Source organism: Hydra viridissima, unplaced genomic scaffold (genome assembly GCF_058129835.1).
Source record: "Hydra viridissima isolate aposymbiotic clone 2 unplaced genomic scaffold, HvirCarnegie_v1 scaffold_5, whole genome shotgun sequence".
Classification (NCBI taxonomy): domain Eukaryota; kingdom Metazoa; phylum Cnidaria; class Hydrozoa; order Anthoathecata; family Hydridae; genus Hydra; species Hydra viridissima.
This window is the reverse complement of record NW_028324304.1, coordinates 6317943-6342354: the sequence shown is the minus strand read 5'-3', so window position 1 is coordinate 6342354 and position 24412 is coordinate 6317943. Positions and strand designations below refer to the sequence as shown.

General features: G+C 31.3%; 3 protein-coding genes and 1 pseudogene across 4 annotated transcripts; 1 reads left to right on the top strand and 3 right to left on the bottom strand.

The window, feature by feature from the left end:
* Positions 1–164: 164 nt before the first annotated feature.
* On the bottom strand, positions 165–878 carry LOC149888229 (uncharacterized). The gene has a single exon (XM_090089034.1). It carries the CDS (start codon positions 876–878, stop codon positions 165–167), a length of 714 nt encoding a protein of 237 aa, XP_089945160.1.
* A 947-nt stretch (positions 879–1825) lies between these two features.
* Positions 1826–3915, bottom strand: LOC149888228 (uncharacterized). Its single transcript, XM_090086899.1, has 2 exons — positions 3470–3915; positions 1826–2945 (listed from the first exon to the last, which is right to left on the bottom strand). Exon 2 carries the CDS (start codon positions 2542–2544, stop codon positions 1867–1869), a length of 678 nt encoding a protein of 225 aa, XP_089943025.1. The 5' UTR covers positions 2545–2945; positions 3470–3915; the 3' UTR covers positions 1826–1866.
* A 2042-nt stretch (positions 3916–5957) lies between these two features.
* LOC145202141 (uncharacterized) lies at positions 5958–7561 on the bottom strand (annotated as a pseudogene). Its single transcript, XR_016452365.1, has one exon. The product of XR_016452365.1 is annotated as an uncharacterized LOC145202141 (transcript).
* Positions 7562–17486: 9925 nt separating this feature from the next.
* LOC149888227 (uncharacterized) lies at positions 17487–18068 on the top strand. The gene has a single exon (XM_090089033.1). The coding sequence runs from the start codon at positions 17487–17489 to the stop codon at positions 18066–18068; it is 582 nt and encodes a 193-aa protein (XP_089945159.1).
* Positions 18069–24412: the final 6344 nt, after the last annotated feature.

Here is a 24412-nt window from a genome sequence, read left to right as displayed (position 1 = left end):
AAGGGAAAAGAGTGCTAGTTTTCATTGTAATACTATTCAGAGAACAGATTTTTAAAGAATCTTTTTTTCCACCATAATTGATATTAAGACTTTTGTGTAACTGCAGGAAATCTCTACCAAGTATGATTTGTTCACAAGAGTTGAGTATATCCAAAAAGTTAATATTAGAGTACTTCATACCAAACAGAGTGAAGTTTACCTATAACTTGACAAGATAAGGAAGGATCAGCCATGGAAACTCTTTTATTAGAAGGGAGTATATTAAGTTTTAAAAGGTCACATAATGATTTGTTTATAAATGTGTCAGAGCTTCCAGTGTCAAGAAGAGCTTTTACCTTGACCCTAGCAATAAAGATACTAACAATAGAGTTGAGTGAATTGATAGAAGAACAAGTAATAGAGGCTAAATTTGGTGCATGGAAGTTAGCAGCAGCAGACGTGACAAAGTTCTTTGATGATTTGCATACTTTCTTGAAATATCCTTTCTTACCACAATTGTTACATTCTGAGTCTCTAGCAGGACATGATTGTCGAGGGTGACGTTTTCTTCCACAGAAATAACAAAGCCCACTAGGCTTAGTAGAAACTGAAGCAATCTTAGTAATACATTCAGAATGTTTATTAATTGTAGCAACATTACTACACTCTGTATGTGAATACATTTCGTTATTTCTTTGGGCATTTTCCAATGATCGACCTTGATTATAGGCCTCAGTAAGTTTAAGAGTAGAGTTTTCTAGTAGTCGTTGGCGAATATGATGAGATCTTAGACCACTTATAAATGAATCACGAATGTGTTCTTCACAATGTTCTGAAGCAGAAACCTGTTTAAAGTTGCAATCTTTACTGAGTGTACGTAAGGCCTGCAAAAAACTCATCAATAGATTCTCCAGATAATTGTTTACATGAAGCTAACTGATGTCTGGAAAATAATTCATTTTAAGGTTTTACAAATAAGTTTTCCAAGATTTCTATAGCGTCATCAAACGATTCAATATCAGCAATATAGTCAAACACAGTAGGAGATAAATAGTTAATGAGGACATCTAATTTATCTTTTGTTTTTATAGTTTTACATGAAATTTGTAAAAGTTCTAAAGCAGTGTAACCATTCTTTGGAAGCTGATGCAGAATTGTGACTGCTGTCAAATCTTTCGGGTCTTAGATATTTATCCATAAAAATATGAAGAATAAATTGTAGTGTAATTAATTCAATAGACTATTAATAATTCTAAGCCAACATAGAGGGCTTTAATCTTCATATAGTAATATGTAACTAAAATATACAAACAGGTTAGTTTTAGTATACACATAATTAAACTCAACAAGAATAATAATAATAATAATAATAATAATAATAATAATAATAATAATAATAATAATAATAATAATAATAATAATAATAATAATAATAATAATAATAACAATAACAATAATAATAATAATAATAATAATAATAATAATAATAATAATAATAATAATAATAATAATAATAATAATAATAATAATAATAATAATAATAGTAATAACAATAATAATAAAAATAATAATAATAATGATAATGATAATAATATTAATAATAATAATAATAATAATAATAACAATAATAATAATAATAATAATAACAATAATAATAATAATAATAATAATAATAACAATAATAATAATAATAATAATAATAATAATAATAATAATAATAATAATAATAATAATAATAATAATAATAATAATAATAAAAATAATAATAATAATAATAAGAAGAAGAAGAAGAAGAAGAAGAAGAATTAGCACAAAAATGATTTATAAGGAAGATAAAAGAATGTTATTTTATTTCAACAAGAACTGTTTAATAAGATTAATTTTTATTTAATCAAAATAGTCGAACTCCTCTTTTCCATTAACTTCATTTTTATTGTTTTCATGTGGTAAGGAGCCAAAGTAGTCAGGTCTATTAGTGAACTTTTTAAGAACCTGCAGATCTTTAAATTTAGCCATTGATATGCACAGTTTCTCAGAGTATAAGTTTAATGGTTCACATGGAGAATTTTTGTTTTTGCCTCTCATATTTGAAGTAATGGTGCTATTTAAAAAGGCACCATTCCAAGAGTCTCTGTGATTCTTTGTTCCTGGATCATTTTTGGAAAAAAACACTTCTCTAAGACATCTAGTTGGAGCAGGACATCCAACCTCATAGAAAGATTTTAAAATTTGTGTCATATTTTTCACCATGTCCTGCCTGAGCTCCAAAACATTGAAAGGAGCTGGATTCTTGGAAGAAGCTTTAAAAATATCAATCCAATCAGAAGGTATATTGACCTGTGATTTGGTGTTAATAAGACCCATGTCTTTATCACACTCCATGTAAAAATTCCCTCTTTCAGGAAAGAAAATCTTCATTGAGTCAAATCTTTTTTTATGCTGAACTAGATAATCCAGAAACCGAAAGACTGTATAATTTTTATTTTGGCCTGCACAAGAATCACAAAATAGCTCTAATTCCCTGACATCTTGACTTAGGTGATGAATAAAATAATCATATAACATAGATGTCACCTCCTCTGCCCCCTTTTTGGCTACAGTTTAATCATAGCCAATGATAAACACATTTTTGCTCGATAGCACATGGATGTTAAAAGAAAGAAATGAAAGTTTTCTTCTGCAATAAAAATCATTGGTTAAGTTATTAGGGACATTTAAATTTCTTTGATAGTCGAATGCTATTGCTTCAAATGTTGAATCATTATTGCTTTTATCCTAGATTCTCTTTTTCTTCGATAAAATGTTTCTGCTTTTCTTTGATGCAAGTCCCTTTCAGTTTCCAACTCTTTAAGCTTTACTTGCAAATCAGGGTTCATTAAATTATCTTTAGCAATGAGATCTATTCTCATCTGTCAGTTTATGAGGTCTATTTGTATGTTGAACTCTTCTGTCCTTTGGTGGCTCACCTAAAAATGAAAAGATGAAAAACGATAAGAAAATAAGTTAAATAATTTCTGTTTATCAAAAACTAAATTAAAGATTATAATCTTAAAATAACATGCTTAATAGATAATTGAGAAACTGTTTCAATTTATCTACCATTTCATTTAGATTAGTCTCTTTTACTTAAACCTACACTAAAAGCTTAGGCTTAGGGAAATGTTATGTTAATAATAATAATATTATTGTTAATATGATTATAATAGAGACTGGTCCCTTTTATTTAGACTAAAATCAAAGCCAAGGTCTTTCTAATTATTTTTATAATTTTAAAATTAATCAAGATTTTAAGCATTAGATAGGCCTACAGTCTTTTAATCTAGTAGGCCTATAGCCTATAGTAGAGCACTAGACTTGTCTAATCAAAAGTAGAGGCCTAATAATGTTTGCACAATATGAAACATAATGTAAGAATAGCTTTTGTTAATTAAATTATATGTAAAAACACTAGATCTTATTCTATATAGTATAGTCTCTATGCTAGGCCTACCTGTAGTTGATAAACTCCGTTTTATTGTCTCGACCCTGCCTTACTTGATGCCGAAGATGGAAAGAAAAGCTTTGAAGCACACCTGGGTAAACTCATCAATATTCTTAAATACTTTGTACTTGTAGCTGTTATCATTTAAGTCTTTTAAGATAATTTCATTTTTCCATGATCTCCTTCTTGTTACATTACAGACTGTAATAAGGCCAGCCAGAAAAGAGTCTTGTTATTCTTTGATCGATAATTCATTGAAAGAGTCCAATAAACGAGCTCTTTCATCTGCTGTTACAACTTCAAAACATTTATATCGTGTATATTTGCAGTCAGGTCCTGTTGTATGAGACGAAAGTTTTTGTTTTTTTAGTATTTCGTTTATTCTCCCTGTAATTTTCCTTTTCTTGGGTCTATTAGTTAATTCACAGTGCTCTGCGCAATCCGCCATCTTTAAAATGCTGTTTACACAAGATCGACCCCTTATTGACGGTGTGATCATGTGACTAAAAGTATCACATGACATTAGTGACACTGCCGTTTTTTCCCCTGTAAACATTGGACCATGCCGCTTTTTCCATTGTATAGGGTTTTTTCTTTTTTAATTATCATATGGACATTTCACTTTTTTCTCTTGAAATGTAGTTCAGTTCAAACTATACAATCTATGCATAGGGCAGGGGCAATAACTAAGAAAAACCAAAAATGTGACTATGCCGTTTTTTCCCCTGGACTCTTCATATCCATTTAAGCACAGATTCCGATGATTTTTTCCCATCTAATTTCCGTGATAACAAAGTAAGTTCCAGAAACAAATCCTCTGAATACACATCTTTTAAATCACCATGAGTCAATACTTTTTCCAGTAATCTGCATTTATTAACTAAGTCTTCTCCTATTTTATCAATATCTCTGATATTACATAAAAACTCGAACGGTTCTATCATACTTGAGAAGCTTTTAAATCGTTCATTTATGGATTTTTTAGCTATTTTAAAGAGAATATCAAAAAACTGCTTTTTGAATTTTAGGTTTGATTGTGTATCATCATCTTCAAAAGGTTCATCATCAAAAAATCATTTTCTTTTTCTTACTCTTTCACGTGAAATGTCAGTCAAGTTTGCATCATTAGCTAGAATTTTGGCTTTTGAAATATATATTTTGTAAGGGGCTGTTCATATGGATAAAACCACCCCGCCTAACCGGGATAGAAAAACAACCGGGATCCCGGCTGTCTTAATAAACTCTTATAATTCTAACATCGCGTTCATATGTAAAATCATTCACCCCGCCTAGGCGAGATCTCGCCTATGGACTACCGGGATCCCGGTCAGGCGGGGTGAAAATTTTGCATATGAACACAAACTGAAAATCACCCCGGCAAGACTGGACAGTTTTGTTAAGAAATTTAATTAGCATTTAACTGTTTTTAAGTTTAAATCGTTCAACCACGTATAGAAGCAAAAATATCTAATAATTGTATAAGTGCTTCTTGTTTTAAACATATCGAATAAATAATGGCGACTGTTGCAATAAAACAAGTTAAAAAGCGAGTTTTCAAATGGAATAATGAAATGGTAGAAAATTTGATTGATGCTATTTCTAATTACAAATCACAAATGAGTTACCGCAGTATAGATTTTGATGGCGACAAGCCGTTAATGTATAAACATTTAAGAGATGATATGGCTAAATTGTATTGTAACAGTGATGAAACATGGATGTTTGGTCCTGTCGAGTTTACCACAAAAGGTGATATGGACGATAACGAATATAAAAAACTTTATCAAAAAGAGACTGAATGTATTGCAAAAGGAAGGTCTAGAATTGTTGAAAAAGTCAAAGATGTATGACAGAACTTTTCAAAAGCTGTCACTTTAGGAACGAAAAGTGGAAGTGGAAAAATTGTATACGAATTTTATGATAAGTTGATTGAAATTTGGGGTTTTTCAGCAAATATAAAACCTTTGTCTTTTGGTATAAAGAGTAGTGAAGTCGATAAAGAAAAAATAAACAGTTATAATGAAGTAACTGAATATAATGTTATTAATGAAGAATCTCTTGACCACTTATCAACGCCACCACAAGAATGTTTTTCTGAAACAATTACATCTACACCAAGTTGTAAAAGAAAGACAAATGTTGTTCCTAAACTAATTGATAACAAGAGAAAACATTTAGAAAAAAATTTATCTGCAAGTCAACGTGACAAACTATTATTCGCTGAAGCAAAAGAAGACGCTAAATTTAAGATTGATTTGGCTGAAAGTTTACGTTTATCAAGCGAAAGCTTTGCTAAATCACTAGAACAAGCAATTCCATGGTTAATGCGGGGAATAGCATGTGTCGTTCGATTGAAATGTTAGCGATGGCAATGCAACCTATTCAACCACAATATTTGACACAACACCAACCTATTCCAACTTATTACAATTTTAACGCACCTACATATTCTCAAAATTTTCAAGATCCTCATCCAACTCCTGAGAAAAACCAAAAGTAGCAAAACTGTTTTATACACAATTTTTATTACATTTATATTATTTGCTGTGACTATAAAGAGCATATGTTGCTATATGATAGTATAGTGTTAAAAGATAGTTGTTAGTTTTTTCTAATATGAAACACATCCATAACTTTGTTTTATTAATGTTGTTCCGTAAAGGTTAATAGTATTTTACATACTTATTTAGTAAAATACTAATCAAGATTTTGAAGGGGTATATAAAACTAAATATAATAACAAAACTATATATTTTAAACAATAAACAAAACTATATATTTTAATTATGCAGAAAATCAATGCAAAATTCTAAAAAATGCGTAAGTCTGTGATTTTACCATTATAAGTGATTTTATGATTTAAGCATATTATTGTTATTAATTTCGCAAACATTCTGAAATGTAAGATGTAAGCAATGTTCTTGTGAACTCTCCTTCTGCTATATTGTTTGAATAAACTGGGTTTGGTTGATTAATATAAGTTTCTTCATTATACTTAATTAGCTGAACTTGGTTATTTACACTGTCAGAATCAACTAATGTTTTGTGTTTCTCACAAAAATTATGTAATACAAATGTAGCATAAACAATTATTGATACAAGTTCCAATTTAAAATCTATTTTTCTGGTAAGAATTGCCCAACGAGCTTTTAATCTCCCAAATGCACATTCGATAGGGTTTCGAGCTGATCGAAGCATGCTATTAAATACTACTTGCTCGTTACTGCTACAGGTTTGATACTCTTTTATACAAAACGGAGTTAAGGGGTAAGCTGGATCACCAATGATATATGTTCCAATTTTTTCGTATCCATGCAATACTGATTGAAATGTACCTGGTAAGAAACCATCACGAAGTTTTTTGTTTATGGATGAGTTGGAAAATACTTTGCTATCGTGAACACTTCCAGACCAAACGCATTCTACATCCATAAACATTTCTTTATAATCACATACTGCTTGAACATTCATGGAATAATATTGTTTATAACAAAAATAATCTTGAGAGTTTTCAACAGGACATACAATTGGCACGTCTATACAACCAAAAGCTTGAATCATGCCAAACTTGGATTCAAACTCAGCCACCTTTTGTCTCATTTCGATTTCATTTTTCGATAGATATATAGATTGGCCCTAGGTGATAAACAATTTTTTCGCACACTTGTGTAATAATTGAAGAGACTGTATTTACTGCTATCCCAAAGCAGTTGGCTGTCATTATTAAAGAGCCAGTATCCTCAAGATAGTATAGAGTAATTGCAAGCTTTTTTTCTGTGCTGAAAGCTCTATAATTAGGGGATTTTGGATTAGGTGCTATGAAGGGTTTAAGCTGTTCAGCCAAGTTCATAAATGCACTTTTTGACAATCTAAAATTTTTAAACCAGTAACTTTCAGGAGAAATACCTGATATCATGTTTTTCCACCATTTATCAGACCGTCCAATTTTGTACCAACAGCTACGGGGTTTTTTACTATTTCTTCTCAACATTTTATCTTTAAGCTTTTTAAGGCGAAAGTTTTTTTTTCTTAAGAGATTGTTAATGATAAGTTTAATGTGATGCTCGTTTTGTAAAATACGTAATAATATTATACTTTTAATGTGCATCAAATAAGATTGGAAAGCTATCATATTAGTTGTAGCAATAAGAACTATTTTTTTTTTAACTTCCATTTTTAATTTCATAATTTGCGCGATTATGAAAAAAAATGTCATGTGATTAAAAACGTCCCGCTTTGGCGAGATGTTTTTTTCCATATGAACACAGCTGAAATTCATCCCGCCTAACCGGGGTACCCCGGTTAGGCGGGATGAATTTTATCCATATGAACAGCCCCTAAGAATCTTCAGTGTGTTTAGTGACAAAAAAATCAATAGTTTATTTTAATGCATTTGCAGCAGTCTTCACGTCTACAGTTTGACATTGAAATAGTTTGCTTATACAATTAATTTCACTTAATACATTGTGCCAAACCACAACACCACATATGAATTCAAAACTGTCTAATTTTGATGCAAGTGATCCAGCAGTTAATCTGGTAATAGAATCTTTTTTAATGTTGTTAACGTCTTTCAATGCACAATAAATTTCTTTTAATCTGTACACCAATTTTTTTACCTTTCATATTAGATCCATTATCATATTCTTGCCCACGAATATCCATGACAGATAGGTTATTTGATTCCAATGAATTCAACAATTCTTCAGTAAGTCCTAATCCAGTAGTATCTTATACATTTATGAATCCTATGAAATTTTCTTGAATTGTGACACTCATGACCTGGTTATCCAACTGTTTTGCAATGTTAACGTAACGTATGATAATAGACATTTGCTCTTTGCGACTTTTATCTGGTTTACAATCTACAAAAATGGAAAAATACTTAGCCTTTTTTATCATACTTAAAATTTTATCTTTTGTTGCTTTGCTAATTAATTGGATTAATTCTTCCTGAAAATTTTTTCACAAATAATGTGTTCGATTATGTTTCTCAACTGATTTGTTTAAATGTTTTTCCATCACTGGATCAGACTTTGAAAGTAGTTCTACAATTTCTAAGTATTTCCCATTATTTTCTGAAAAAATTTGGTCTGATGGTCCACGAAAGGCCATATTTTCAGAAGCCATCATCAAAGTTATATTGATAATTCTCTTAATAACAGAGTCCCAATGTTGTACTTCAGTGTCTCCAGTCATTTGTTTCAGTTTTTAGTAAACAAGAAATAATGTTACTAAATAATTTACAACAAAAACAAAATAATTTGTCTGATTTCAGTGAATAAACAAGCCAAGATCTGTTGATTTATTCTCCATTAGGAGCTTTGCGATAAAAATGCACATAGTTAAATGATCAGTTTTGATCATCTTTTGTGTAAGCAAAAACAATACTCCCAGATTATAAAAATATAGTAATAATTCTTAATTTTGATTTTAGAAACTATAAACTGTTGTGATGTCCTATTGAACTTCCATATAGAAGAATGATAGTTGTCTTTATTACATTTATTACATATATCGGTGTATGAAAATGTACACAGTTAAAAAATGGCTAGTTAAAGGTAATAGATGATTGACTTTCATTACTCTTTAACCTGGATTCCATTACATGTAAGTTAGTATGGATCAAAAATCACAACAGACTTATGAACATTATAATGAACAATCTTTATGTCGAACAACTTTAAGTTTTCAACTGTATTGCCTTCTTCCGTTTCAATGTACTTCGGAAATCTTTCATTTAATGTACTTCGGAAATTTTTGAAATCGGAAAATTTAATTCTAATTAGAAAAAAAGATTGTGGAAGTCATTAATACCTTTACAGAAGTTTATGCATGAAAGTTGAAGAATATAATATTAGCAGATTGAAGATTTACTTGATCTGGAAGAGATTTGATAATATTATTTGATAATATTATTTGATAATGGCACTTCACGATTTAAAACAATTAGTCTTCACATGCCATTTGATTGGCTATAACTATCAAACTTAATTATTAAAAAATAATTTTTGTTATTCTCATTGTAACAGTCAAAACCATGTTTTGATGCAAATGCTTTTAACTGTTGATGAATACTTATCACATGTCCTTTTTTTTTCTACCAGCTCCTGTGAGTGTGTTATATACATAACAGGCTTCTGTGTGTTCAGAAAAAGTGAAGAATTTATCACTCCTCTCAACTTCAAAGTAGTGATCGATTGAAACCGAAAGTTGATCCGCGTTTTACGTGTAAACGACGAAGATTGGTTAAACGTCATTTTGATGAATTATCATCAGATTATCGTTTTAGTAATAGTGAAGAAATATTCAAGGTAAATGTTTTTTATTACACATTTGACAAAATAATTGTCCATATCGATAAACGTTTCACCGGAATGAGAACTATCACCATTATTTTGCATTTCTTGAACCTAAGAATATGTTAACGATGTCGCAACAAAATATGGTAAAAGCTTGTGATACACTTTGCAGCAAATATCCAGAAGTATTTACATCCAACCTAGCTAATCAATTTGTCCAACTTACCACATTATTAAAATTAGATTTAAACCACACAATGACAATTTAACAGCTAGCTGAAATAATGAAAACCAAATATAGTGTATTGGAAAGTGATTTTTCCGAAATTTACATGACAGTTCTTTTATTTTTCACATAAACCGTAACAGTTGCAAGAGTGGAGAGAAGTTTTAATAAATTAAAAATAATTAAAGATTACAAAAGAAATGCAACCACTCAAAGCAGCCTACATCATCTTGCATTACTAGCCATAGAGCATAAAACAGCATCAACAATGGATGTCAAAGAAGTTGTGAATATCTTTGCAAATGCAAAAGCTAGAAAAAAAGTTTTTTAATATTATGTACTTTGTAAGTGTTTTTCATACTGTGTTCTTTTTTGTAATTATAATAAACTACTGAATTTGTAATATATTTACTGAATTTACTTTTTTTTATAAAATAAACTTACCTTAAGGGGGCCCCTCAGGGGATCTTGCCTGTGAGCACGAAACTTTTAGCTATGCTACTGCTTCTATGATCACCAAGTTAAAGCAAAAAAAACTATTTTACATTCTAAGTAATCACCATGTAACATACTTTGATAAAAACTATAATATGTCAACAAAAAAAAAAAAGTAGAGTATGTCAAGATATTTTAACAATTAAAATTAACAATTGAAATATTTCCTCCGCAGAATACAATTTTAGTCCATGTCATGCAAAAGTCTGTTTCTTTCATTTGAAAGAATCTTTCAACTTCGGTAGATGTTGGTGGAGGTGTAAGGAATCTCTTTGCTACTTTTGCTAAACCAAACTTTGCTTTTAATGTTGTTTTCTCTTCATACTCTTACCAAAACTCTAAACAGCATGAAGATGTTGGGCTTTTAAAGTACTCGTTTAAAACTTCCTTTGCCAATTTGGAAGTTGGATATTTGGACCTTGTATTTTGCGACTGTGCAATGATATTTTGCATCATTGAAGAAAACCCAGTGTTCCCAATAGACGCAGTTTTCATCACAGGAGTAATTTCAATTTGGCTCAAAATGGAACTGTCCATTTCCAAAAAAACATGTTTTTTAGCAACTTGAACGGCTTCTTGTGATCTAAAGAAGTGGTGCTTAAATCTAGAATCAGGAAGTGTTGCTACTGCAAAATGATCAATGGTTTCTAAATCAAAAAACGTGCCTCCATTGCTTTCTTTAAAGCATTTTTCATGCCAATCACTTCTTCGTCATCAGAGGGAATTTCAAATGACTTCAAGATAGTTGTCACAAATGGAATGCATGTACTGATGCAAGCATCCTTTCCAGAGAGGAATTTGGTGGCTTCTTTGAAAATCTCTAAGATGTTTGCCAGCTTTTCACACAGGTTCCAATCCTGTACAGTGAACTCAATGCCACTGGAAGGAAGGATTAGCAGTGTGGTAGCAATTGCTGATTTCAAGTACAGAATTCTTTCAAGCATGTAGTAAGTTGGGACCATTCCAGCGTGTTGGGACATCATTTTTGACCCCGAGCCTGTCATAGTTGTTCATTTGAACCTTTTGTTGTTACAACTAAAAAAAGGTATATTGTTCTTTTTTTAACTGTAAGAGGCTCAAGTTGATTTGAAGAAAAGAGTAAGAGGCTCAAGTTGATTTAAAGTTGGTAGATTTTCAGTATTGTCGGTAGTTGTGAGTATTGCTTTTTCAGTTAGGAAATTTTTTAGAGTAAGCTGTGGGTGCCGACTTTTTAAATATTATGAAAGTCCGCTAAGTGACTGAAGTTTTAGATAGTGCGATCCACGAGATATTTTCAAATGGCAGATATTGCAAGTTGCGTATTTGGAATCACTGGCTGTTACCGTAAAATGATACCTTATTTAAAGAATGATTTGAAAATAGTAACTAGAATCAATTTTGTAACGTTATATTAATTAAAATTTCTACAATTGTTATAATTAAAAATTGATTTACTAACAAACGATTACAATAAGGAAATCGTCATGATCCCACTCTAAATTAAAAAAAAGTTATCTAGACTTAAAAAAAATCTTATAAAAGTTTCGGTTCATTTCGGTAGCGGTTTGAACCGAAATTTCGGCCGAAACAGGAAAAGTAAAAAATTGTTGAAGCATAAATTTCGGTTTCGGTTTCGGCTGAAGCCGAAAGTTATCGTTCACTACTTCAAAGCCTTTTATTGATTTTAAATCTAACCTGTATAAGACCATACAACATGATTTGCATAAATATTCAGGATGAACTTTTTGATTGTATGAAGTTATATCCAGCTTGTTTAAACATAACAGCAGGTTTTATTTGATAGTGACTACCCTTGTTTTATTATGCAGCCAACCTTTCTACATAAATGTTTTAATGATTTCTCATGAAGACTCATTTTTTATTCAGTAATGAGATAATGATTTTTTATCCAGTAATGAGCTCCATCTTCTTTTAAATTTATAAGATCCTGCATCATTTTAGCCCGCATTTTTTGCGCGTATTTTAAAACCATTTTGCGAATCGAGTTAGGTGATTTTGGTAATACATAATCTCGAGCGCCTCTAGCCAAAACCAAATTCTCAAATCGATAGACGTACAGAAAACTTTGAATCGCATATTATCTGAGCCCCTGAGATGCACACTGGTATAAGTTACTCATATCTAGTTTTGAGATACAGAGGCATTTAGTAGACATCATATCATAAATCATCAAACAATTTTAGAGGAAGTTTCTCTGGCTAATTGAACTGTTAATAATTTCCCCTAACTATTTATTGGACTTTTATGTATTTTCTGTTATTAACTTGAATGTCATAGGGGCCTAAAAATATCATAAGGGACTTATACCACTCTTTCTTGATAATGCTTCTGATGAAAATGAATGGTTTTTAGTATAAGTCATGCTAAACATGCATTTTTCAACTTAATTATTGTGCTGTAATGGTAAAAAGCTTAAACAGCTGTTTATTATTGAATATTTTATTTACTGTATAACTAATTCACTTCAAAAATTTTTATATCAGTCAGTATGTAGCTTACAAACAAAAGTTTTTACTTTAAATGCAACTTATTCATTAAAAATTTAATACATAGAAAATAATGAACACGTAAAAAGATTATATATGTCAGTATGTAGCTTACAAACAAAAGTTTTTACTTTAAATGCAACTTATTAAAAATTTAATACATAGAAAATAATGAACACGTAAAAATATTATATATGTCAGTATGTAGCTTACAAACAAAAGTTTTTACTTTTCGATTCAACTTCCCAGCTAACACAAAACGTTCAAGAAACGTTCGTAGAACGTTAGACACGGTTAGGCACGTTCTAAGAAAGTTTCCAACGTTTTTCGTAAGTACTTGAACGTTTTGTGTTAGCTGGGTTATTCATTAAAACAATTAAATACATAGGAAATAATAAACACATGAAAAAATTATATTTGTCTGTGCTTATATCTTCTGAGCCTGATAAAGGCCGCTTTTCCTCAGCATTTGGCGTTGCAAGAAGGTTTGTAAAGAATGTGTGCTTTACAGGAGGTATGAAAGGAAGCAAATCTTCCATATACTTTTTTTTGTTGATGTGGGTAGGTCTTGGAGCAGTATACAAGTTCTGAAGTAAAATCTTATTAAAATCGTTTGTAGGTCTACTACGCCTTGGCTTTTTATCAATGTTGATTTTACCTCCATCTCTTCATTTAGGCTTTCTTTATACAAAATCTGCAGATGGTTTTCTTTAGCGTATCGTAACCATTGTATTTTAAGCCAATTGAAAATAAACAGGTTGCTTCAGGTTGTTTGTATTCCTATTTGTGATATTTTTCAATAAACTTTCCACAGAAAATAACTCTGACTGGGACATAACTTCTAAGTGAAAAGGTTGTTTCTTCTTAGACTTTATTATACCTTCATAGATCATAAATAGGTCTTGACTTGTATACTTCTATCACGTCGAAATCTGCATCATTTGGCAGAAAAGAATGTCCACTCACCATGAACTTGTGATCAATAACTTTGATGTTGTGGTGATCCTGTTGTAAAAAGTGCATAAAAGCCACAGCTGTTTTGATGCTCCTGTTTTGTCCACCACAACAGTTACTGAACTTTACAATGTGTTGGGCTTCAGCAGGAACAACTTGCTTTATATGGTACAGCACACAAGATGATATTTCTTCTGTGCCCCGGAATCCTATGGTTTCATCCTAAGCATACATAAAACCAGAGCCAGAAGATATTTCATGACAACCGAGATTATAAACATACATATTTCATTTGCAGTATGCAATGGACACAGATAATTTAGGAAAAGGTAATTTTATAGATGAAAAGATTGTCCTTAGATATTTGAGTTTTCTTTGCATTTTTCCCTAAGATCTTTTAAAGCATTCCTTGCAGCTTCAGCCTTTCTTAAATAAACTTCATGTTCAATTTCAATCTTTCTTTTTTCTTAGGGTCAATTTCACTATCAATTTTTATCTTATACAAATCACATTTTTTACAGGTGTCTTTGTTTGGATGTTTAAAGTGCAGGTTGAACTGTGTTTTAAATATTTTACGAAACATAGACTCAGTCACTGGGTTATCTATGGCATTAACTTTACAGTGTTCCAAGTATAAACGAAATATTGCCCTTATGTTTAATTCTGGTGAAAGGTATTTTCTATTGGGGTTGTGTTGTCGTGTGTAGTGAGATTGTACTCTTGGAAAACTTGAGATATGGTCACATACAAGTTTCACTGCATCTTCCCTAGTTTTATTAGCTGGAGTATGCCGTCCTCTCTTATTGCTTCCAGGTTCAATCCCCTGTACTTCCTTTTCTAGCAACGGCTGTAAACGACCGTTTGATACTTCAAAAGTTTAAAAAAAAAAATTGCTTGCAAACTTTCTGTGTTATTGCTTCATCATGTTCTTTAAACTTTAAGAAGTACTTTACTAATTGTTTTCTTTGCCATACACCCTTTCGTGGACGATGTGTGGAGGGCTTAATCTGGTGACAAAGACCAAGAAGGAAGGCATTCTGTGTGCTGTAGGAGCCTGTCTTATAAAAGTTTTCAAGTAATTTCTTCCTTATTTCTTCTTTAATTTTCTCATTGCATTTCATTTTGCAATTGCAAGGGATGTTTTCAAATACTTTTTTTTAACTGTCTTACCTTTTATATTGCTTTAATGCTCACCTGAGTTTCTTAGCCTTTTGTTTTTCACTCTACAAGATTCTCCCTTGATTCTTTTACTATATTTCTTTTCTGGTCTTTTTTTCCTTGTTGAGTCAGAAGTTAAAGTCAGAAGTTGAGTGTCACCTACACCAGCTGTTGAAGTTGAAGTTCCGCCTCCATCTGAGTGTCTCCATCTGTGATGATCATCATCTGGTCTTTCTGAAAACAAAAAACAAATTGTTGTACTGACAACTTAAATGCAACCCACCAGACATATTATGCTTACTATTATTGTATATTGCATAGTGTAATGGTGCCATCAACTCAATACACAAAGCTTAAAAAGTTATACTGGTGTAATGTCTGGTGTAAGATTTCATAAATTTCCCTCAAGTTCAAATAATTTAACAGAAGGTGCTTTTCAGTTAAAACTGGCGTTTCAACTGATAAAAGCTAAGCTGGTATAATTTTTCAAATAAATAGTGTTTCAAAGGATCTAGCAAGTAAACCAGTAAGTTATTAAGAACAAAATCAATATAACTGAATGTAACATGCATTCATAGTATTCCCACTCTAAGGCCTGTAGTTTAGTATGTAATCCTTAATCTGTTTTTATCATGACTGGTTTAAGCTGAAATGAGTGAAGTGAAATAAGAAAAATGAATTTAAGTTTTGATTAATACAAGTTTCTAGTCTATGTTTATAACAAACAACTATTATCCAAAACATAACCTGAAAAAGTAAACTTACCTTCTTCCAAATCTGAAGGAACATATTCAGATTCTGAATCTTCCAGATGATTTATCATCACTTTAATTCATTTTTAAAAAAGAAAACTCAATATCCTGTAGCTTATGCAAAAATCATAACATCCTACTATGTTCCAGATCCGTATTAATCTTGTTTACAGCCAGATTAGGAAATGGCAAAATGGTATAAGTCAGGTTGCTGGCTGCAATAGTGGTATAAGTCTGACTAATATCACTATGGCTGTGAGCAAAAATAGCTGTTTAGTGAGGAGCATAACAAAAAACAGTTCCAGCATCATTATCGATATCATTAGACTTATACCACTCTGCCATGTAATAGAATAAACAAAATGCTAACCATTGGTGGCAATAACTCAAAATATTGAAAAAAGTGACTTATACCACTATGCATCTCCTGGGCTCATCTAAGGCATACATTCGTGATAAGATTGCAGAAAGTGATTTTTCTTTTTTGTTCAATAAATAGTTTGTAATTATCATTTTTAATGCGCTGCTTTCTGGACCTTCATTTTGCACGACATCCCGTTTTAATACATTAATAATGTGTTTTATTCTTAAATGCGTGTGCTGCGTTGCTGTCGTTGAACCAGCGGTTTTTACTATTTCATAACATATTTTACATTTTGCTGTTAGTTTTTTTGATCCTCTTAAAAAATGAATCCAAACAGAATTTTGATTTTTAGATTGCTTTGTGTTTTCCGATTAACTCTCCTTTTTAGACAATTTAGGAAAATAGTTTAAGTTGTTAAACAAAACAAAATAAAATTAAATAGTTATTAAATAACGTTGTTAAATTAAAATTAATATTATTCCTGCTATTATTTGCTTACCTATTTTAAAAGTATTGATCCAAATAATTCAATACACACCGCACTCCAATAAGCAAATCTCAACACTGTTCAAAATCGTAAAATATAAGAGCACGAGATTATACCAAATATAATCACGATCTAGAGGAGATAATGTTTTTTGTAGAAAGGCTTTTTCTATATCTGCTTTGCAGACAATCTTTTGGGCACGGAAACGTAATAAGACGACATAAAGGGATGCTGTCATTAATGGTCTTATCTACAGACATTTGTTTAATCATGGACCCTCGGCTGAACTAATTGCATCAAAAGCGACTCTTATCTTGCTTGTAATTTTATCCTCTCTCAAAACAGGTTGGTGTGTTAAAAGTGATAGTAATAATTTTATTAATGTAAAGGAGCATGTTGAAAGTGACATTTATTATTTAACTATTGTAAGTGAGTTTGTTAAATGTGGCATTTGTAACTTAATTATTGTTATAATTGTTATTAGTTATTTTATTGGTGCATGCTCTCCACAGATCTCTTTTTTATTTTATATTCTATTTTGTGGACCAGCTTAGGCTACTCATGGCCTACTTAAATACACGGCCTTCTTTCTGGCTTAAATCGGAAAAAAATAGAAGGCCAGTTTAAAAAACGTATATTCTGTAGGATGGACAAACTTTCTTAACATATTTTAATTATTGCGCTATAAATTTTAAATAAGTAAATCCGGCATAGGATAAAAACTTAAGCGTTTTCTAAATCTTCACATCAACTAAACCTCATATAGTTGATTATAGCTTCTTTTTATAAATAGATAGTAATTATGGTTAATAAATGCTGTGTTGTTGGTTGTACCTCCAATTATCTAGGTGGTGAAGTAGTTCCAGTTTTCAGTTTTCCAAAAGATGATGATTTAAGAAAGTTATGGATTAGATTTGTAAATAGAAATTTCTGGATTGTCACAAAATCATCTGTGATCTGTTTAAAACACTTTGAGAAAAAATTAGTACATAAAGGAGCATCAGAAAAACGATTTCGTTTGCTGTATAACCTAAAGCCTGTTCCTATAATATACCCTGCTAGCATAGCAACTGCTTCTCTTCCAGTTATATCTGGACCAAGAAAATCACCAGCTAAAAGAATATTTCAAGAAGATGAATATCAGGAATTTTTATCCAAGGATATTATTAAAGATGTTGATTCCCTTTCAGCTGCTGATTCACCAGCAGGATATTTATTTTCAAAATTTGATGATTGTGTTGTGTTCCATAGAATTATTCAAAATGTACTACACATACCTGAAGTTGCTGAGTCTATTCGTATCGACAAAAATTTACATGTCCAACTTTTTTATAAAAATCTTCCAGTTTCCTTACCATTATGGTTCAGAGTAACCCACCAATAAATGTTAAAAAGAAGGAGTATGCTGGAAAATCTCAATTCACATTTTAGTACAGAAAAAGAAAAGTTGTCTTCTATTCTTGAAGAACTCAAAAGTCACCAAATAAAAAAAAAACAAATTTATTCTTCAAATGTTCTTCAATTTGCATTAATGTTGCGGTACACTTCACTGCAAACTTATCATTTACTGCTGAAGGAATTCCCACTCCCATCTATATCTTTGTTAGGCAAGCTTAAATCAGGTGAAATAGATTCTATGAAAGTTTTGAAGTTGCTACATGAAAATGGGAGCTTATCGAAAGATCTTATAATAGTTTTTGATGAAATGTATTTGCAACAATGTGCTGAATATTCTGGTGGCAATGTTATTGGGATTAGTGAGAAAAATGAATGTTATAGAAGCATTGTCTCTTTCATGGTAGTTGGTTTGAAAGAAAATATCTCCTGTGTTGTCAAAGCAATTCCAATTGTAAAATTGAACAGTGACTGGTTAAAGTCTGAAATTCTTAACCTGATTCAATTTTTAATAAAAAATAATTTTAATGTTCGAGGTGTTGTTTGTGACAATCACGCTTCAAATGTTTCTTCTTTTACAAAATTACTTGATACGCATGGTGAAGAAGAAAAAAAAAAAAAAAGATGGTTTTTATTAATGTACTATCACAAAAAGTTTACTTATTCTTTGACACAGTGCATCTGATTAAAAATATTCGAAACAACTTACTTAATAAAAAAAGATTAATTTTTCCAGAATTTAATTTTTCAGCTTTCAAAGATGAAATTCATGTTCAATCAGGAGGAATATCATGGAAAATATTTCATGATTTATTAGAAAAGGACAGTCTGTTGGATGCAAGTTTAAAAAAAGCACCAAATATAAATAACAAAGTTGTCCATCCTGGAAAATGGAAGCAAAATGTCAGTGTTGCCTTAGGTATCTTCCATGAAAATACAGCAGCAGCAATAATTTCATATTTTCCTGACCGTTTAGATATTGCATCATTCTTAACTCTATTCAATAAATGGTGGACAATTACAAATTCAAAAAATCAGTTTTCTAATAATTTTCTTGGTAATGCTGCTATTATAAATGATAAAAAACCTGAGTTTTTTCGAGCTTTTGCTGACTGGTTAAACAAATGGGAAAACACAAAAATTCCAAATTTTGAGAAATATACATTATCTCCCCAAACATCATCAGCACTGCAAAGAACTTTATTATGTCATGCTTCATTAATTGAAGATCTGCTGGAAGATAAGTACAAATTTATATTGACTGCTCGTTTTCAAAGTGATCCCTTAGAAAGAAGATATGGACAATACCGTCAAATGAGCGGTGGCAGATTCCTTGTCAGTTTGAAAGATGTCATTTATAGTGAGAATATAATCCAAATAAAAAGTTTGATAAAAGAAGGAATTGACATTTTTGAAAATGATATCAATGCTGATAAAGATAAAGAACATGTTAGATCCTTGATGGAGCAGATTAAAGAAAGAGATTTTGATTGTGTGACTTTATCAGATGATTCTCGTGAAGTTGCCAGTTATATTGCTGGTTTTATTGCCAAAAAATTGATTAAGAAGTTTGGAGTATGTTGCAAATTGCTTTGTACTCAAAATTGTCAAGATCAGTTAAATGATTATAATTATTTAAATATATTGTCCAGAGATGGGCTAACAACTCCATCAGTACTGCTTTTAGAATATGTCTGTGACAGTTTTGCTATGCTAGATCACATTTTTGATGTTATTTATCAGTCTCAAATGCAACACCGTAAAGCAGCAAAGTTAGTTCTTGGCAGTAGAGAAGGGTATCAACCATTTTTATGTTCAAACCATCAAAGTCATGGAAAAGAAATTATACACACTGTTATTTCAAATATTTATTTTAATAACACCAGAAAGAGAGTCGGGGATTCAATTGTTGCAGATAACATAGTTGCATTTAAAAAAAGACAGAGAAAAATGAAAATATTTTGTTTCACTTTTAATCAGTTTGTTATACTTTTGAAGCTTATTTTTGAGAATTTGTGTATTTTTATTTCATGCACAGAACTTGACAGTCCCAAAATTTCTATTGCCAAATATAACTCATATCTTTCTCAAATCATTGTAGTTTGGAAAACAAAAAACTGAGACTACTTTACAACAGAAATAATTAGAGGTGCAACCATTATCTTATACTAAAAAGAAGCCATAATTAAGTATTCACAATTAAGTTTATTGAAGTTTAGCAGTTAAGATTTAGCTAGCTAACGTAAAATTTTTTATCCTGTGCCAGATATACATACTGAAAATTTATAGCGCGATAATTAAAATTAATTTGAGAAAGTATGTCCATCCGGCCGAATATACGATTTTTAAACTGGCCTTCTATTTTTTTTCAATTTAGCAATAAAGAAGGCCGTGTATTTAAGTAGGCCATGGGCTACTCTTCTCTTTCGTACAAGTTTAAATATACAGTCTCTCTAAAGCAATAGGAGCAGTTTTCAATCCTCGAGATTTTACACGGTGGGGAAAGTAGTGTACCTGGCCTAGAACTTTAGCGTTTTCGATAACTGGCTCAATAACACCTTGTAAAAAGTGATCTTTTAAAATGTTATTGTATGATTGGAGTAGTGTCTCATTTTTAATTAGTTTTTTCTGTAGGCTCTTAAATCTTTTTATACATAAGTCATAATTGTCACATATTGGGTGGTGATCTACTTTAAATGGAAGCCTAACACTGTATTGCTTTTGGTTATCATTGTATTAAATTGTGAGGCGAAACCTATCAATAGCCTCAAAGTTGGAATCATCAAATTCCCCTATACCCCAAACTGACTTCATGGATTCTTTCACTAAAGACTCTGGAGAAAGAGTTGATTCTACTAACATGACATGTGCAGTGTTAACACAACTACCTGTCTCAAATTATTTGGAAATTATTTGTATTGTTTGGCCGAGTAGACATTTAATTCGTAACTCAACTTTTTCTAAAACTTCTGTTGTATTATTATTATTAAATGTTTTATACTTAATTCCTACGTACCTAATGTTTTGAATTTTAACTTTGAATGTAACTCGGGTGATATGTAACTTAACTGAGAGCAATTGTCGAAAAGTATTCTGCAATCATGTAAATTCCCATTATTGTCCAAGACTTGAGTTGATGCAGTTTGCAGCAAAACATTTTGTTGACTTTCAGATGTAGCTTCTGCAACTGAAGTCAATTATCCTTCAGATTGATTATGATGAGATTGATTTTGCAGGTCAGAATTCTGTGTATAGATACATAAAGCAACATGATGATGACGTTCACATTTAAAGCATTTTATTTGAGATAAACACTGTTTACTTATGTGTCTGCTTCCTAAGCATTTGAAGCAAAGTTTTTTATCACTGATAATTTTCTTTCTTGATTGAATATTTGTAACTGATCGACAATATTGTGATTTATTTGGCTGGTCACAAAATTTGATTCTCTGTTCACGGTTATCATGAAATCCAATATTGCCAACCTAGCTGACCCAAGAATGCCACTTATATGGGGTGATAGTGTACACATCCCAGGGTCACCTGATGCAAATTTTAAAATCTTTTAGGTACGTCTGCGGGAAAAAAATGACTTTGAAGTTACAAAAATGGAAAAAATTTACCTTCATTTTTGACATAGAAAAACTGCTGTAAAATCCATACCATTTGTCATAGACCAATAAAATTTGGAGGCGATGTAGCCTATGTCAATACCAAGATTTGGGTAAAGTTTTATCCCAATCCTTGCAGTATAACAAAAGTTATGGTAGTTTTAGTGTTGATTTTTTGTTGATTTTTTCACTTACAGTGCAAAACTTTTCTGATTATGGCCTATTACAAGCTCCCAGGCCATAATGTGGGTAACACATGTGCTCCAGTTGAATATACCAATAACATTATAAAATAAGAATTTTCATGTTCTTACCAAAATTTTATGTTTCGGGGGTTAAAACTGTTGTTCTTGATTGAGCTCTATTTACAGCATATGCACCTTTTTCTATAAAAAACTTTATATGACAGTGCTATTAGTGCCCCATAAACATTCTTTTAACTAAACCACTACCTTAGAAGTTAGTTGTTTAGAAATGTGTTGAAAACCTTTTGCATGTGATTTTTAACTGGTCAACATGTGTTGTGTGTTGAAAAACCCATTTCATACATAAAACCACCAAAAAATGCCTAGAATTTCCTTAGTGCTTTGTTTTCAAAATCATTATCAAATGTACAAACTGTAAAGTTCAGTAAATTTATACTAACAGTGAATTAATTTCTAAAATTGATTCAATTCTATTCATTTCTTGTGATATCTTGACACTCTTTAATTTATTTGATATGACATTTAAATCAATGGTCAGCTTACTATTCTCAAATGGCACTAAACTTTGAAATAAAATTGGCACAAGTTTTAAATATTTTTTTTTGAAATTGACTATAATTCATCATATTGGTTTCTTATGAGCTTAAATTCTCATCTAACAATTAATACTAATCCACTAAAATGAAGCTGAATGGATGAAAATTCTTAACAATTTTCTAAAGATGTTTGCTATTCAAATCCACAAGTCAACTGAACAGCCTTCCTTTGTATTCAGGGTGGGTTTTATCTCTCTTGTATCGTGACCAATGCTGATGAAAATCTTGATGTGCAGTCTCAACAGCTTGTTGACCGAATTGTCCTAAGGGCAATTGTTTCATGTTTACAAAGTCCTTGATGTGGTGGAATACTGTGTAGATTTTGGGCGTGACACTTCCAAATTGGATTGCCAAATATGTGGCTTTAAATTGATCAATCTTGAAAGAAAAATCCTTTTCTTGTACTTTTCTAAAGCATGAAGTCACAATCAAATTAAACTTTTTTTAAAGTTTCAATGACAGCTCTGCAAGCAAGGTTCTTTGAGTCAATATCACACCAATAACAAGGGTGCATGCTTGAGTGTGTTTGAAGTCCACAAATAATGTTGGCAACTTTCATGTCACATGCAATAATCATTGATGAGTGACCAGACTTTTTGAATATTAGAATGAGTGTCTGGCAAATCTTCAGGGACTGCTACAAGAATTTGTCTTTTCACACTTGTTGCTTTTGCTGCACTGGAACTCAAAAGTCGCCTTTGAGGTGGTGAGTTCGATTTATCTTGTTCTATGGAACTCTCAATAACACTGACACAAAACTTGAGGAAACCTTTGCCTCCATCAATGCCTAATTTAACAAAGTAGCCACCTGGAGTTTCTCTAGATTGAATGATTTGACTAACTAGAACAGACAAATATTTGCAATGAATAACAGCATGGGTTGTGTCACAACCTTTGGAATCTGTGGATTTTAAGTCTGTAAAGTAAAAAACTCCTTAGGTTTTTGACCAGCCATTTGAAAATTGGCATAAAAGTTGGGCTCGACCATCTTCTTGTCTGATGACTGATGAACAGTTTTCACTAATTTTTTGATCCCATTGTTGGAGAGGTCAGTGTTAATTTGTACATTGATTAGGTCTTGGGTTGTCAATGTTGATGTGGCAGAATTTAATCTTGCTGCACTTGACCCTACAGAAAATTTTCATTCATTACCTCCAGCAAACAATAGTTACAAAAACTATCATTTTATAATTAATCACTTACAAAATTATAATATTATAATTAATTTTTGCTGACATTATACCTGGAGTAACAGGAAGTGGATGACCTCCAGATGTTTTTGCCAAACGAATTATGGCTTTTGGAGATGCTAACTTACTTTCAATCACATCGGATGCTATCTATTCTGCAGCTTTGGCATCTAATGAAGCCAATTTCTGTATATTTTCCCTGAACTTTAGCTGTGAACAATGATGTGGTAATCCCTTACCTAATGGGCTGAGGCAGGTACTGCATCTCACAGCTGGCATTTGATTCACTTTCATTTTTTCACAAGGTTCACAATGCTTTTTCTTGAAACCTAGACTGTCCAATTTTGCAAATCAAGCAATCACACACATGATTACGTGTATTAGCTCTGACTCGGATAGTTTTGAAATCAAACAACTTTGGCAAGCAACATCCTTTGCTTCCTCTTTTCGTCTTAAGGCAGTTCTGCATGATTCACAAAGACCTTGAGGCACACAAGAGTCACACACATCAAGATTTGTCTGGTAAATGCGACAAACTCTTTCAGCCTGAAAAGCAGTCATCTGTCGGCCAGATTTTTGGAGGCAGAGTTCTGCTCATGGTTTTTTGCCTGATTTGGCATCTTAAGGAGCCAGTGGATTGTAGCTGTGTACCTAAACAAACTTAGCCATAATATGAAATTGAAGAACATGATTGACAAATATTAAGTTTTCTGGCAATGTTATTTCATTA